Raw genomic sequence first — 13743 nt, forward strand, 5'->3', positions numbered from 1 at the left:
ATGGATGATTTGCTGTAGACTTCGTATCATGCTGGCCTGGTTTCCACTGACTACAATCTGTATCAGAGTCAGCCTCACCAGAGATGTTTTAAACCTTGACTTTGGATTCATGCATGAAGAAAGCTGGGTTTGTGGGGAAGTTGGTAGTGGCATAAACTGTTTTCATTGCAGGTCTTGTGACGGACTTCTGGGAAGACTCGTGTATTGCCTCTTGGATATTATCCTAAAAAATGACAAACACAAAAAAGGTTTATATCCAATCTTAATAGTAAGCATTACATGTACTAAAGACCTTAAAAAATGGAATTGCTCTCTATCACTAAAACCTGCTAATTACTGCCCAGGTGCAAATCCAGCTCAGGGGCTTTCAGGAGCACTGCAGTTGAAACCGGCATCACTGTAAACATAACCAGCACCCCATTCTCTGCGACCTGCTGGAGCAGGGGGGCTAGGAGGAGGAGTTGGCCGTCCGACTGCGGTCTGGAGTGTGGGGCCTTCCTGCTGCTGCAGAGTCGGGGCGGTCTGCCTCCCCCCACCGCAGGGAAAAGGGTAACACCACCTGGGTCTGGGTGCAGTTCCCCCCTCCAGGGGCAAGGGTACCTAGACCCGGTTCATAGAGTACGCTTGGGGAGTGTGATCGTGTGTACAGCGTCTCTTTATGTCTGTCTCCACGTTGGTTGAGTGTGGAGTAAGTGCATATGAGAGCATGAGGGTGGGAATGGATGTTTGTGTCTGTGTGTGCCTGTATGTCTGTGTCTATATGTCAGGTTGGGTGTCAGGCGCCACCTCTCTGGGGACATCTCAGGCCCTCCAAGGTTTGGAGGTCTATCTCCCCCTACCACCACTTCCCCTGCCAGTGGCGGACTCCCTCAGACATCGGTGCGTTGGTGGTTCTTTGTGTCCGGGGATGGGCGTCCAGGTACACACCGGCTCACTCCTTGGCGACTGCTTATCGGGGCCTGGAGCCTGGGGCTCGCTCGGGCCACTTCGGAGGTTTGGGTGCCCCCGGCCTCTCGGCCTGGGGCTCGGTCACTCAGGCGCAGCTGGCTGCCGGCGGAGCTCACGAGTGCGTCACTGCAACTCCCCCTGGCTTCTGCTCCGCGGCTGCTGAATGAGCCCTCATCTGGGACTCTCCTCAGCTCTTTCTGGGACAGTGGCGCGGCTGCCCCTCTGTTGGTCTTCCTTGGTCTCTTGTGTTCTGGGGGCCTCTGGATGTCTGGAGTTTTGATCTCCTCCATACCTGCTTCATGCCCTGGAGGACGGGGCTGTGGCCCCCCCCACACCCTCTAGCAGATTATTACATGAAGGAACCTTTTAAAAAAACAAAAAACAAGCGCGTCCATGCTCACAGGTGTACACACGGGTGATCACACCCACAAACTACACCCTTTTTGGCTCCTACCTCAAAGCACACTGTGTTCTGTTGATCTTATGTGCTGCACAATAATGTTTAATATTTAGTATTTACTGTCATATTCCCATATATCATTGTGATGCTGTTTATTCTATTACTCTTGTTCTCTTCTGCTTGTTTTCTTTTTTCTTTCTCAGCAGGTGATCCAGGTGATTGATATATGCTTTTTTTTTTCTCTGCCCGTTCTGTTGGTTTTTGTCTTTTGCCCTTCTCCCCCGTCCCTCTTCTCAGCTGTTTCTCTTTCCCTCTTTCTTTCTCCCCTTCTTTCCCCCAGTCAAGTCTGTCCCGTATTCAGTAAGTGAAAATAAAATAAACAATAAAAGGTGAATCAAATGGACCATTACGGCAAGGCTGGGATGGTCAGTTTGGTAAAGTAAATCCGTTGGGCATCTTTCTTTGCCTTTAGACAACAATTCTGATGCAAAAGAGCCAAACGGGACAGGCAAAAAAAACAAAAAACATAACCAGCAGCAGCCAGAGACAACAACATGTATGTAAACTTGATTTTATATTTGAGTTTCTTGCAAACAGGTTTTCACTAAAGTGCACACACTGTTCTGTTAAATGCCGTATGTGTAAACCTGATTTAGACTGGTTATGAAATTTTACTGAAAAACAGTTTTTACACGGGAAAACAATATATGTAATAATAAAGTAATATATATATATTTATTGTAATAATATTGTAATATATATATTACAATATTATTACAATATATGTAATAATATTGTAATAAATATATATATATATATATATATATACATATATATATATATTAAGGGTGCAACAATACTCGTATCGATATATCGATACAGTGCTTTCGGTTCGGTACGCATATGTATCGAACAATACAAAATTATTTATTTATTTTATCAACTTTTCTTCTGACGATGCTGTCTGTGTTGAGCGCTCAGTGGATCTGCGTTCCACTACTCCGCCTAGGCTACACTCTCGAGCGCAGATCCACTGAGCGCAGTGCAAGCTAGAGACAGAAGCTAAGCTTGTTGCAACATGGCAACTGCCCCAACGCTACCCGAAATTGAACTTCCCCCATCCTCATTTAAATGTGGCGTTTGGAACTATCTTGGTTTTCATGTGAAGTATGACCCTGAAGGTAAGCACGTCATGGACAAAAGTAAAACAGTATGTCGGATGTGCCATGCAATGCTCAATTACATGGGTGGGAACTACTGCATTAGCGCCGTTTGCTCATTAGCGTGTTGACGCCGTCTAGCCCCACGCACGGGGCGATCCGCGGTAACTTGTTAACGGAGATTTGCCGCGTTATGGCGTTAACGTCATTTCAACGAGATTAAAGCTGACAGCACTAGTGGGAACACAACGAATATGACTGCACATTTACACCGACATCATTCTAGTTAGGGTTGCCAACCGTCCCTTAAAAAACGGAATCGTCCCGTATTTAGAAACAAAAGTACACGTCCCGTATTGAGCTAATAAGGGACGCACTTTGTCCCGTAATACAGTGAGAATCAAAAGTAGTCTATAAATGTTAATGGAATTAACGCTTTGTTTGAAAACATAATTCCCAGCCCCTCTCCTGCTTTGTGACCAATGAGCTGACAGCACACTTATGACAATTCGAGTATGACAATTCAGATTGCCGCTCATCTCATTGGTCGAGGAAAGGTCGCTTGCGGAGAAAATACCGGAAGACAACAGATGACCACAACAACAAGCATGGCCAACAGGGAAACAAACGCTGACACTGCGGTGCAAGTCTCGGACGACAGTACACCTAAAGCTGGGCAAACACTGTGCGATTTTTTTCAGTCACGTTATTCAGCTCCTGCTCAAACTGCACGATTGACTCGCAGGGGTTAGAAGTTGGTAGGTCACGATGCAGGTCTCACACTATACCGCCCGATGCTCTGATGCGACCTGAGTGCTCACACTGTGCCTCCATAACATGAAGGTTATAACAGAAAATCTGTCGCGCTCTCTCTCTCTGTCTTTCACTCACTCACACAGACACACTACCACCATCAACTTTGCTAAATTGCTAATGAAAAACATGATCAGGCAGCTGTGATTGAGCAGCAGTGTAAATCCAACTATTTTCACGGTTGTTGTGGTCGTGATAATTTTGTGATGCCACATCGAAAAGGCTCGGATGAGCTTTCCAAAGTTCTACAAGTTGTGCCTCCATCGCTTGTGTCCAGATCACACGCTGCACAGCCGTGCTGCTCCGTCTTTTTCACCGACGTTTACGTGTTTGCACGTGAGCAGTGTGAGCGGCTGTGGTGACACCCTCACGAGCGATTGATGATCGGGAGCTGCTCGAGTTGTTAATCGCTTCTCGTTACCCCACGTATACTACACGATGCACGATGAAGGCCAAAATCGGGCCGATCACCAAATCGGTCGCACAACTCAAAAATCGTCTCAAAATGGGCCAAAAATCGCACAGTGTAAGCCCAGCATTAGAGCAGCAATGTTTGTTCCCCTCAGAGAAAGAAAAAAAAAGGCTGCAAAAGTACAGGGAGGAATGGGAAAAGGAAAACACCTGGCTGGAAAAGTGCACGATAACACCTATAAAGCGCACTTCACTGTGTGCCGGCGCACTTTTTCCATAGGCATGCTTCTAATGGTGGGCACATGAAGAACATGAGAGGCGTGAAAGCTCGGGGAACCCTTAACCAATTTTTTGTCCACCAGGCCACGGCAGAAGCAGATATGGTATGTAAACATTGGGGTTAATATGGGCATGTGCAGTGAATATCAGCGCTATGTGGCCAGAAGTGTGATAATATAATTTATTTTGTGTAATAAACAACTGCAAGGATAGATGATTACAACAAATAGATGACTAATACGTAAAAGTAATACATAGATGAATAATGATGATGAGTTAAGATGTGTAATCATGGGAACAAGCGGGTTTACAAACAGGAGCAGCTGCTTAGCATTAGAAAAGCTGAAATAATACCTCAACTGAAGCCAATTGTACTAAATGCACTATATGTGCACAGTTACAAGAATATTTTTCGTTCTATTGCTTTCTATTAATTTATATAATTTTAAGTTAAGCAGGACAGAGTTCTTTTAAAGAAAGATTTACTTATATTCTCAAAAGTTAAGCATGACAGGCTTCTGTTTAAGAAAGAGACCTGTTTTACTGTGTTAATGTTGTCATTTCGAGCTAAAAATAAATGGCTAAATGATCATTTGTTTCCCATATGGTCATATCACAAAGAATATGCATCTGCTTAAATCAAGTTCAAGTCAAATGGTTAAAAAATAATTTCACACACAAAAAAAAGAGCTACCACACTGGGAAGGGTGAAGACAACTGGGTTGCCCGGCCCTGGCCACGAGGTGTCCCTTATTTATTTTTCAGGGAGTTGGCAACCCTAATTCTAGTGCAAAGACAAGTGGAAGCAGAAAAAAACAACAAGCACGCAGGCTACAAACTAAACTTTGTTTAATATGCTGCTGAGAATATAGCCCAGGAGAAGCGTATAGTATAGATTTTATTTTGGAAAGAGACATTTCTCTGTAATAAACTCTCTTTTCCAAAGATGAGTGATTTCTCGATCAGATAGATTTTTTTTAATCATTATTATTTTGTTGTTTTAGCAACATTAAATTTAAAAACTGTACTAAAATATATTATATTAAAATATATATTTCTAATTTTAATAAATGACAAATTAAAAAGGCATGAACCTTTTTTGTATCGAAAAAATATCGAACCGTGACACCAAAGTATTGAACCGAACCGAACCGTGAATTTTGTGTATCGTTGCACCCCTAAGATATATATATATATATATATATATATATATATATATATATATATATATATATATATATATATGCGCGCGCACACACACACAGACATGTATACATACTTCTTTGTTCTGTGCCTCTCCATTCTTTCTGTGTTTTGACCATGAAAAACCTGACAGAGAAAAATAAGAAAGCATAAAGAAGTGAAAAACATTTTTCTTTACCTAACAAAAAACTGTCCAAACTGACAGACTTACATTTGTTTCTTTTAATTTAATTGACTAATATATGAACCGCTAAATGTGTCTGACTACTGAAAAGTAAATATATTTTAGATACTTTATACATGACTATGTTAGAATGGGCATTTTAAATTTATATTTTACCTACATTTGTAGGTGAAAACCGCAATAACCACAAGTAGCAGGAGAGCAACGAGGACAGCCGCAGTGATGACCACAGTTAAAGGAGAACCAGCTGTAAGACAAAAATCAGAAAGAAATATCACAATAGAGCTGTAAACACAGACATGTCTGCTAGAACTGTCAGTTTAATAGAATTCACATAAATATGCTGACAGACTCTTTTAATCTATCAATAAGAGCACTTTCTCACAGGGACCTGTCACAGGAGGTGTCTGGGTTGTAGAATTGGTGGCTGGAGATGAAGGATTCAGTGATGTAGTGGAGGATGTAGTGGAGGGGTCTGGGTACACAAAAGTATGTAAGTTGTGCATTGAAACAATAGTAAATTAACAAGCTGCCATTATTACAGATAAATTAACAATATTTAGTGAATTTAAAAAAAGTTCATTATTTGGAAACATCGCTGCCAAGTTTAGTTTCTTTTTTCATGAGACATAATATATAAAATACAATGAAATGATTGTACCATTTTTTTACTGCCTGTATTTATTTCAAATGTATTAGATGACCATAATAGGGATATCATCTCTGAGTTACTCTCATTACTTATAGATCAAACATTAGAAAAAGGTAGAGGATTTTGAAGCACGAATTTTTGTCTCACATGGATTATTTGTTCACATTTGGCCATTTATAATGAGCTTTCAATAGCAAAGAATAGTCCGAAAACAAAGGTTGTGTGTCTGAAATGTCCTGTTTCACTCTTTGTTTAAAGATTCTAAATAACATTTAATTTGTATTCTTCTATCAAATATACTATATGTTCCTCTTTCTTCAACATTTGTACACAAAACTGTTAGATTGTCAAGAACGTCAACAAAAGAGAACCAATGCACTCATTGCACACACTGTGTGTGTGTGTGTGTGTGTGTGTGTGTGTGTGTGTGTGTGTGTAAAAAGAGATGTGCTATCAAAAAGAGAAGGCAAACAAATGAAACAAATAAATGTTAAAAATGTAAATAAAAGACTAAATCATTCCCTGCAAATAATTAGAAACTAGTCAAACCCTTTGACCAGATTATGCAAAAAAAAACCCAAAAAAACCCAACCCTCTACCTCGTACTGTAGGAGTTTCTACTATGACTGATGCGCATTTTAATACATGAGCAAGACATGAAAACATGTGGAGCACATAAATAGAAACACACATACTAGATTATTTTTCTCACCTTCAACCTCCAGTTTTATTTGTCTGACTGAAACTCTGTAGCTTCCATCCTTTGATCCCACTCCACACCAGTAGACACCAGCGTCCTGTGAGGAAACACCCCTGATGGACACGTTGAAGCGTCTGTTGGTGTTTGTGAGTCTGAATTTCCCGTTTAACCTCTGACCTTTTGTTGACAAAATATCGTTACAGGTGAAATTCTCCCCTCTGCAGAAAAACTGGACCCCGTACTTGAAATCATCATCTGGATGACACTTGATGTTAGCTGCTCTGGTCACAGTTTGAGTAAATGGCTGCTGGCAGTTTTCTGTATAAAAATAAAGACAAACCCCCCCAAAGCAGGACGATAAAGTATTTGAATGTGCTTCATTATATCACAACATGTAACTTGTACTTTGTCACCAGAGCGTTTGTCACACACTACTTTAACATTTTTAACTTCCTCGTGTGCTGACAAAGGTGTGAAACAGATGAAGACACGAGCAAACTGTGAAATTTCCTTTCAAAAGTCTGACATGTAAAGTAACTTCTGAGATTAAAAAACAAACAAAGTAATGTAAACATGCGTTTAACCTGTAATCTGTAATAAATCTTTACATTTCCAAACTATGATTTATGTTGTGTGATAGAAACAAACTATATAATACCAAAATACAGGTGAGGAAATCTGATTTTAGTTATTAATTTCTTGTGTTGTACTAATAACATCAACAACAACAATAATAATCACATTTCTTACCAGATTTCAATTTCTTTTTGACAGGAGATCTGTTTGAGCCTTGATCAAATTCACATCTGTACGTCCCAAAGTCTGCTTGTTTAAGATCTCTGATGCCCACCATCAGAGTTTTATGTTTTGTATCATGGTACAGAGAAAATCTGCCTTTATCGTCCCAAACATCCTTCAGAGAGCTTCGTAAGCTTGTTCTATTGGGAATAACTACATTGACGTGGTCATATTTTTTATTTGCTCCAGGATATTTGCAGATGAATTGAACCCATCCTTGTTTGCATGCCTTCACTTCATCTTCATCATCACCATCGGCACCACGACCTGCAGATCAAAGACAAAAAGTTGTTTTGAATATTTTTAGTATTTCTGATTTGAGAGAGATGATGTTGCTACACAGTCGTCACTATGAGTAAACTGCATGTTGAACTTTTCCAACAGGTTTGTGATTTTTGCTTTTTGAAAATTGGTCAAAACCTCTTCTCTCAAAACAATAGAAGATGGGACGGTCTCTACATCAGAGGTGGGCGAACTCCAGGCCTTAAGGGCCGGTGTCCTGCAGGTTTTAGTTGTGTCATTGATCCAACACAGCTGATTTAAATGGCAAAAAATACCTCCTTAACATGTCTTGAAGTTCTCCAGAGGTCTGGTGATGGACCAATCATTTGATTCAGGTGTGTTAAACCAAGGTGATATGTAAAACCTACAGGACAGCGGCCCTTGAGGCCCGGAGTCCCCCACCCCCCCTGTACATATTAGAGACCAAACCTCTGCCCTGATGGAAGAACCTGATTCAATCATTAGTCTGATCTTTTCGTATTTTTGGTCTATCAGGAAGGCTTTCATTTCATGTAGATGCTCAAGGTCGTTAAGAGTGGCACCACTACTCTCACAGCACAGTTCAACTTTTTTCCAATTTGCTCATTTTTCTGATTATAAGACTTCTAAACCTCCAAGTCAGAGAAATGTTTGAAAAAATGAATCAACAAATGAAGAAGAAAACATTTAAATTAATGTCCAGTTTTTGCAGATGACCTTGGTATAAAGGTGTTGGGATATTCACCTCTGAGAAGATTGGCAGCTCTCTTGGGTGTTTTCCACTCATGAATAATCACTCTAAATTTTGAATGATGGACTTCAAATTGTATGACTTGAAATAGTCTTACAAACCCTTCACAAATTGATGGGCAGCAGCAGTTGCTTCTCTAAGATCACTGCTGATGTCTTCTCTGAAATGACGTCATGTAATAAATCATGTGTCGTTGTTCATCTAAGGCTGTTTATACCTAATATTAAGACCTTTCATTATGTTGTGACATGTTAACCCTTAGGATTTACAGAATCTAAAATTTAAAGCTTACTTTGTTTTTATCATGACTGTAAATGGCAACAATTTCTGGTCATCATATACATGAAATTATTATAATAATGAATGTGTAATATTACTAATCAGTAGTCTTACCTGTCATCAGCGTGAGGATGAGCAGCAGGAGCTTCATTATTTTGGTCGTCTCTTTGAGTCCAAACAGTGCGCTTGTTCAAGCGTCTCCGCGATGTCGTCTAAAACTTTATAGTGCCACTTTGTTTCCAGAAAAAAGAGGAAACTGCTAACGTCATGATTATCTAAAAAAGGATATGAAATATGTAGTTCTTCCTCAGTGTCTATATGGTTTTTACAGAATTACATAATCTAGTTTAAAGTTAGACTATAGAAAGAAAACAGGATGTGACTCACTTTAACTCACTGCCCATTGCACAAAAACACAAAACCACAGCTTGTTTCATCAGCTGTTATTTTCAAAAGTGTGGTACGAGTGGCAGCTGAGTGCAGTCTCACTTTGATTACGTGTCCACACACAAACTGAGTGTGTGGACACACACTTCCGCTTTATGGATAATAACAATAATAACAACAACTGCATGCAAACATAGCAAAGCATCATTTCGACCTTCTGTTTTTGTGACAATACTTTTTAGAAAATGAAAAAGTTGACCTACTACTTGACCCAGTTCTCTAAACTCGTCATTAGTCATTGTTAAATCATGATTACTGTTATCGCAGCAGCACAACTCACAAAAGATGATCCACAAAACACTTTACACTATATCACAGGGCCAGGCTATGAAACTAAGTGCTAAGTTTAGACCACGACTACTAGACCTCCCAAGAATACATGTAAAGGGTTTGTTTACTTATACTAAGCTCATTCAATTAAATAATAATAATAATTTAAAAAAACGATGCTGGGTCTAGTATGTTACTATTATCACTTTTTTGGAGAATGCAGTAATTTAACAGCTTACTAAGTCAGTAATATACTACAATTACAATTATTTTGCTACTTCTATTACAGGGTACTTCAATTAGCTCCACATGGGCAGATAAAAAGGAAGAAGAAAGACATCAGTCGTGCTTTCTTCTTCCTGTGTAGTTAAGGTACAATTAGCTGACTTCAATTTGTAGCATGTGTGTGTGTGTCTGAGATGTGACAGTGGCAGGACCTCCTGCTGTTGGATCTCTGGCTGACACACCTGTGATCCATCAGTTTATCTTCCTGTTGTGCACTTATGGACGAGCGCTCTGTCAAGAGCATCATCAAATACTTCCTGAGATTCATCTCTGCAAAGAAAACTCACCAGCCTGATCTACCCACTCCATAACTCAACCTCCACCATTTAAGTGGCTTTTTAACTTTTGCAGTAAATCCTTAAACTTGAATGATGCGTTTACTTCCACCTGCTGCACCAGCCTGGGAACCAACAGAAAATTGTACTGACACAGAAATGGAGATAAATGAACAACGATTGAGTGAAGAGGGAGAAAGTTTGATCAGACTAGAAATGGACTGTAACAATATGTTACTAGCGTGTGTGAATGTTTGAAACTGGGCGTTACTGGAGTTTAATGAGTGAATAGCATCTGTTGCACAAGACACCATTAAAGAAGCATCCTACAGGGATGCGCGGACCAAACAGTCCTCATACGAACTCCACAATCACCAGCAGATCGTGTAGATTGTGTTGAAACCTACAATTTAAACCCATCTGTCATAACTAATACTACGCATAATTTTTCCTGACAATCCTCAGCGGGTATCTTGGCTGTGTGGACTAGGAGGGACACCCCCTTTTTTCATGCAGCACTAATGGCTTTTGGCCCATGTCATGGTTTTGGAGTCTGATAACATACATCATCTGCTCCAAGGGAAACATGGAACAATGGCTGAGTGTGTATTTATGGTTTACGAGTGTGTTTGCAACCTGTGTGACTGCCAGCCAATCTGGAAAGAAAACATAGATAAGACAAGAGATTTTATATGGTTTGGGGTCCTCAGAGCCAAGTGCTGTACTACACACACATGCAGAGCTGATTGGTTTATAAAGACTCTGGCTGTGATTTATTGGTTATTTATGATCTGCTGGTGAGAAGAACAATTACAAGGGATGTCTGTTAGAGTGATGAACAACAGGCTATAAAGAGGCAAGCAAGTGCATGCATGATGATATGTTTGTTTTGTTTCTATTTTTTGTTCCTGTTGCTATTTGGCAGTAAAGTTTCTGAGTTTATTATGTGCTAAAGCCAGTCCTGACATTAATAAATCAACATTCAAACACTTGTTTTATTAACCTTTAGGTGCTGTCAGCATGTCCTAAAATTTGCAAAGTGTAAATGTACATGAGTATTTTCAGGCCATGCACATCGGTCTTTGATAGTCCCTAAACTAATTCCTTTCTGTGGAATCATGGTAACGGCCTCCTTTTTGAGAATAATAAGTACCTGGAAAGTAGGTCTGTCATTAAGCTGGGATCTTCTACACACTTGAAACATCACCAGACTGAATGGCTGTTATCAGTGGTTATCACTCTCATACAAATTACCAGTGGGCACTCCTGTTAACTCGTATGGGACTGACAACCTTCTTGCAGATTGTTATAATCCATATATCCATCCATATAATCAAAGCCTACTTTTTCCTAACCCTGTACTTTTTTGTCAAAACCTAGTGCAGTACTTTTGGCCTAAATCTTTACGGCTTACAGTTAGGTGTGGCTCAGGTGACTCTAAACCTTTGCTGCTATAGGTCGACACTGCTGTGGGACTTTTCATGATGCACTGAGCACCTCTCCTCTATTCTCTTGCTATTCATTAACTTTTCTTTACTCTCTCCTCTTGTTTGTGTTTTGTCCTGTTTGTTGCAGCTGTTTCATACCATGAAAGCTAATTAAGTATTTCTAAGGTCTAAACCTAAAGCAACAGTCTCAATAAAGTAAACTGTGGTTGGAGACTACAACAATAACATTATTAAGACAGCATGCAGCGAACAGGGACTCTTGTTGCATTTAAAAGTTTTGCTGCTTCAAAGACAGGGATCAGGTCTGTGACCACTCACAGTCAGTCACCATCTTAACATGCAACAATGCTACGATGACAAATCGTCAGTATATTACGCTTTCGGCCACCCAACACGTCCCTACGAGTTTGGAAAAATGAGGAAACATGATAACCGTTTGTAATGAACCTACACATGTATGTTTATTTCACTTAAATCGCTGTGGAAAACACTTTCTAACTATCTAAGGTGGTGGTTAACGTTAGGGATAAGATTAGGGTTAGGGCTGGAATACAAGCGTTATTTTTTTCAATTTCATGCACAATATGGCGTGTAGCATAGGAACGAGGACGGTCACCTTCGCGTTCCCATGGAATGTCTCGGGACGTGACAAATCATCGGTATATTATTCATTGGGAGGGAGAGCGGGCTCTAATGTATGGCGTTATTTTTGCGCCACTATTCTGAGCGCACATATAAAAAAAAAAGGTTTGCAGGTGCAAGTGTTGCATTTTGAGGAGAAATTTATTTTGAGTGAAGAAAAGCTGAATTTGAGTGAACAAAATTCATTCCTGTGTGCAAAAAATGTATTTCAGTGTTTGCTATTATCCACACACACAACAGCAGCCCCTCTCGCTCAGTTTTTGCATTTGCGCTCGCTCACAATGTGTTGCTCGCGCTCTCAACATTTCTGCCCGTGCGCGCTCAACTCTTTGTGTACGCCGTTATAGTTGTGCCACAAAACCAGCCAATTACAGACTTGGATGCAAAAAAATCTGATTGGCTGTTTTGGTCTCCAATCAGCTCGAAATGACGAAATGCAATATCCCAGAATCCATTTCGTCCAAAACTCAAACGAGGCAGTGGTGGAGGAACACAGAGTGGCGGAGTTTGAAATATTACTCTTTCTGGGTTACAAAATAAACTTTTAAGATATTTTCATGCGAGAATGGTGCTGTGTAAACTTCTAATACCTGCTCGATTCATCAAGACATCACATAAGTGCTCTAACGTTTTCGGAGATGCCTGTTACCCACCAGTTGACCGGGTGGTCACTCGGGTTAAACATAATATAAAAGGCTGAACTGACAGAAAAATCACCGACTACACCACCAGGTATTACAGGAAAAACCATAAAGCCTTTGAACTAAAACAAACGCTGTTGCAACAGTGATGTACACTGTCTTGTTGGTATATATGTATGATTTGTATCACCTTCATGTTTCCAAACCGATATCATGAGCAGCAGCTTTCTGTGGCTCCAGCAAACATCAGCTGATACTAGAAATTAATTTTAAATAAATTCTAACAACAGCTGATCAAACTTGAACGTGCTGCTGTTGTTTAGCGCGACGTCCGCTGGTTTCCTGTTTCTGGCGCAAAGTGGGAGATAAACAAACAAGAGAGACGATCAGCTGATCATTGATCAGTTTCATGATTGAAGTAGCAACAGGAGAGGGAGGGGAGAGAATGAGGGGAGAAGAGGCAGCTGAGCAACGTAAGGACAGAATAACTCCAGCTTTGTCTTTTTTTCATTCTAGCTGAACTACAGGACGAATCGCGTTCCTTTTCCTCTCAATACAGATGTATTTTAATTGGTCCAGCCCAGAGTTGATCATGACCAATTGGCTAATCCACCACCTTTCATTGTTAATACCATTACAAAGACAAACAAACATAAAAATGAAAAATCACCATCAGTCCACCAGGCAAATGCCCGGTATGCCCAATGGCCAGTCCAGCTATGCGGTCAACTGGTGGGTAACAGGCATCTCCGAAAACGTTAGAGCAATTATGGAAATATGTGATGTCTTGATGAATCGAGCAGGTATTAGAAGTTTACACAGCACCATTCTCGCATGAAAATATCTTAAAAGTTTATTTTGTGACCCAGAAAAAGTAATATTTCAAACTCCGCCAC

The 13743-nt window shown here is 40.2% G+C and overlaps 1 protein-coding gene across 1 annotated transcript; it reads right to left on the reverse strand.

The window, feature by feature from the left end:
* LOC147331379 (polymeric immunoglobulin receptor-like) lies at positions 1 to 9078 on the reverse strand. Its single transcript, XM_086294339.1, has 7 exons — positions 8954 to 9078; positions 7501 to 7815; positions 6763 to 7068; positions 5784 to 5873; positions 5559 to 5645; positions 5291 to 5340; positions 1 to 223 (listed from the first exon to the last, which is right to left on the reverse strand). Exons 1-7 carry the CDS (start codon positions 8988 to 8990, stop codon positions 89 to 91), a joined length of 1020 nt encoding a protein of 339 aa, XP_086150465.1. The 5' UTR covers positions 8991 to 9078; the 3' UTR covers positions 1 to 88.
* Between the last annotated feature and the right edge of the window lie 4665 nt (positions 9079 to 13743).

The sequence above is a fragment of the Aulonocara sp. 'chitande type north' Nkhata Bay genome, linkage group LG5, assembly GCF_057382095.1.
Source record: "Aulonocara sp. 'chitande type north' Nkhata Bay isolate Kocher_YH1m ecotype deep benthic linkage group LG5, A_spYH_male_GT1.1, whole genome shotgun sequence".
NCBI lineage: Eukaryota > Metazoa > Chordata > Actinopteri > Cichliformes > Cichlidae > Aulonocara > Aulonocara sp. 'chitande type north' Nkhata Bay.

Bases quoted from the DNA above. Each gene is read 5' to 3' on its own strand.
- LOC147331379 (XM_086294339.1), bottom strand. From the start codon at position 8,990: ATGAAGCTCCTGCTGCTCATCCTCACGCTGATGACAG. The intron at 7,816-8,953 runs GTAAGACTACTG...TTTGATCTGCAG, and splicing joins CATCCTCACGCTGATGACAG to GTCGTGGTGCCGATGGTGAT. The intron at 7,069-7,500 runs GTAAGAAATGTG...ATTTTTATACAG, and splicing joins CAAAAAGAAATTGAAATCTG to AAAACTGCCAGCAGCCATTT.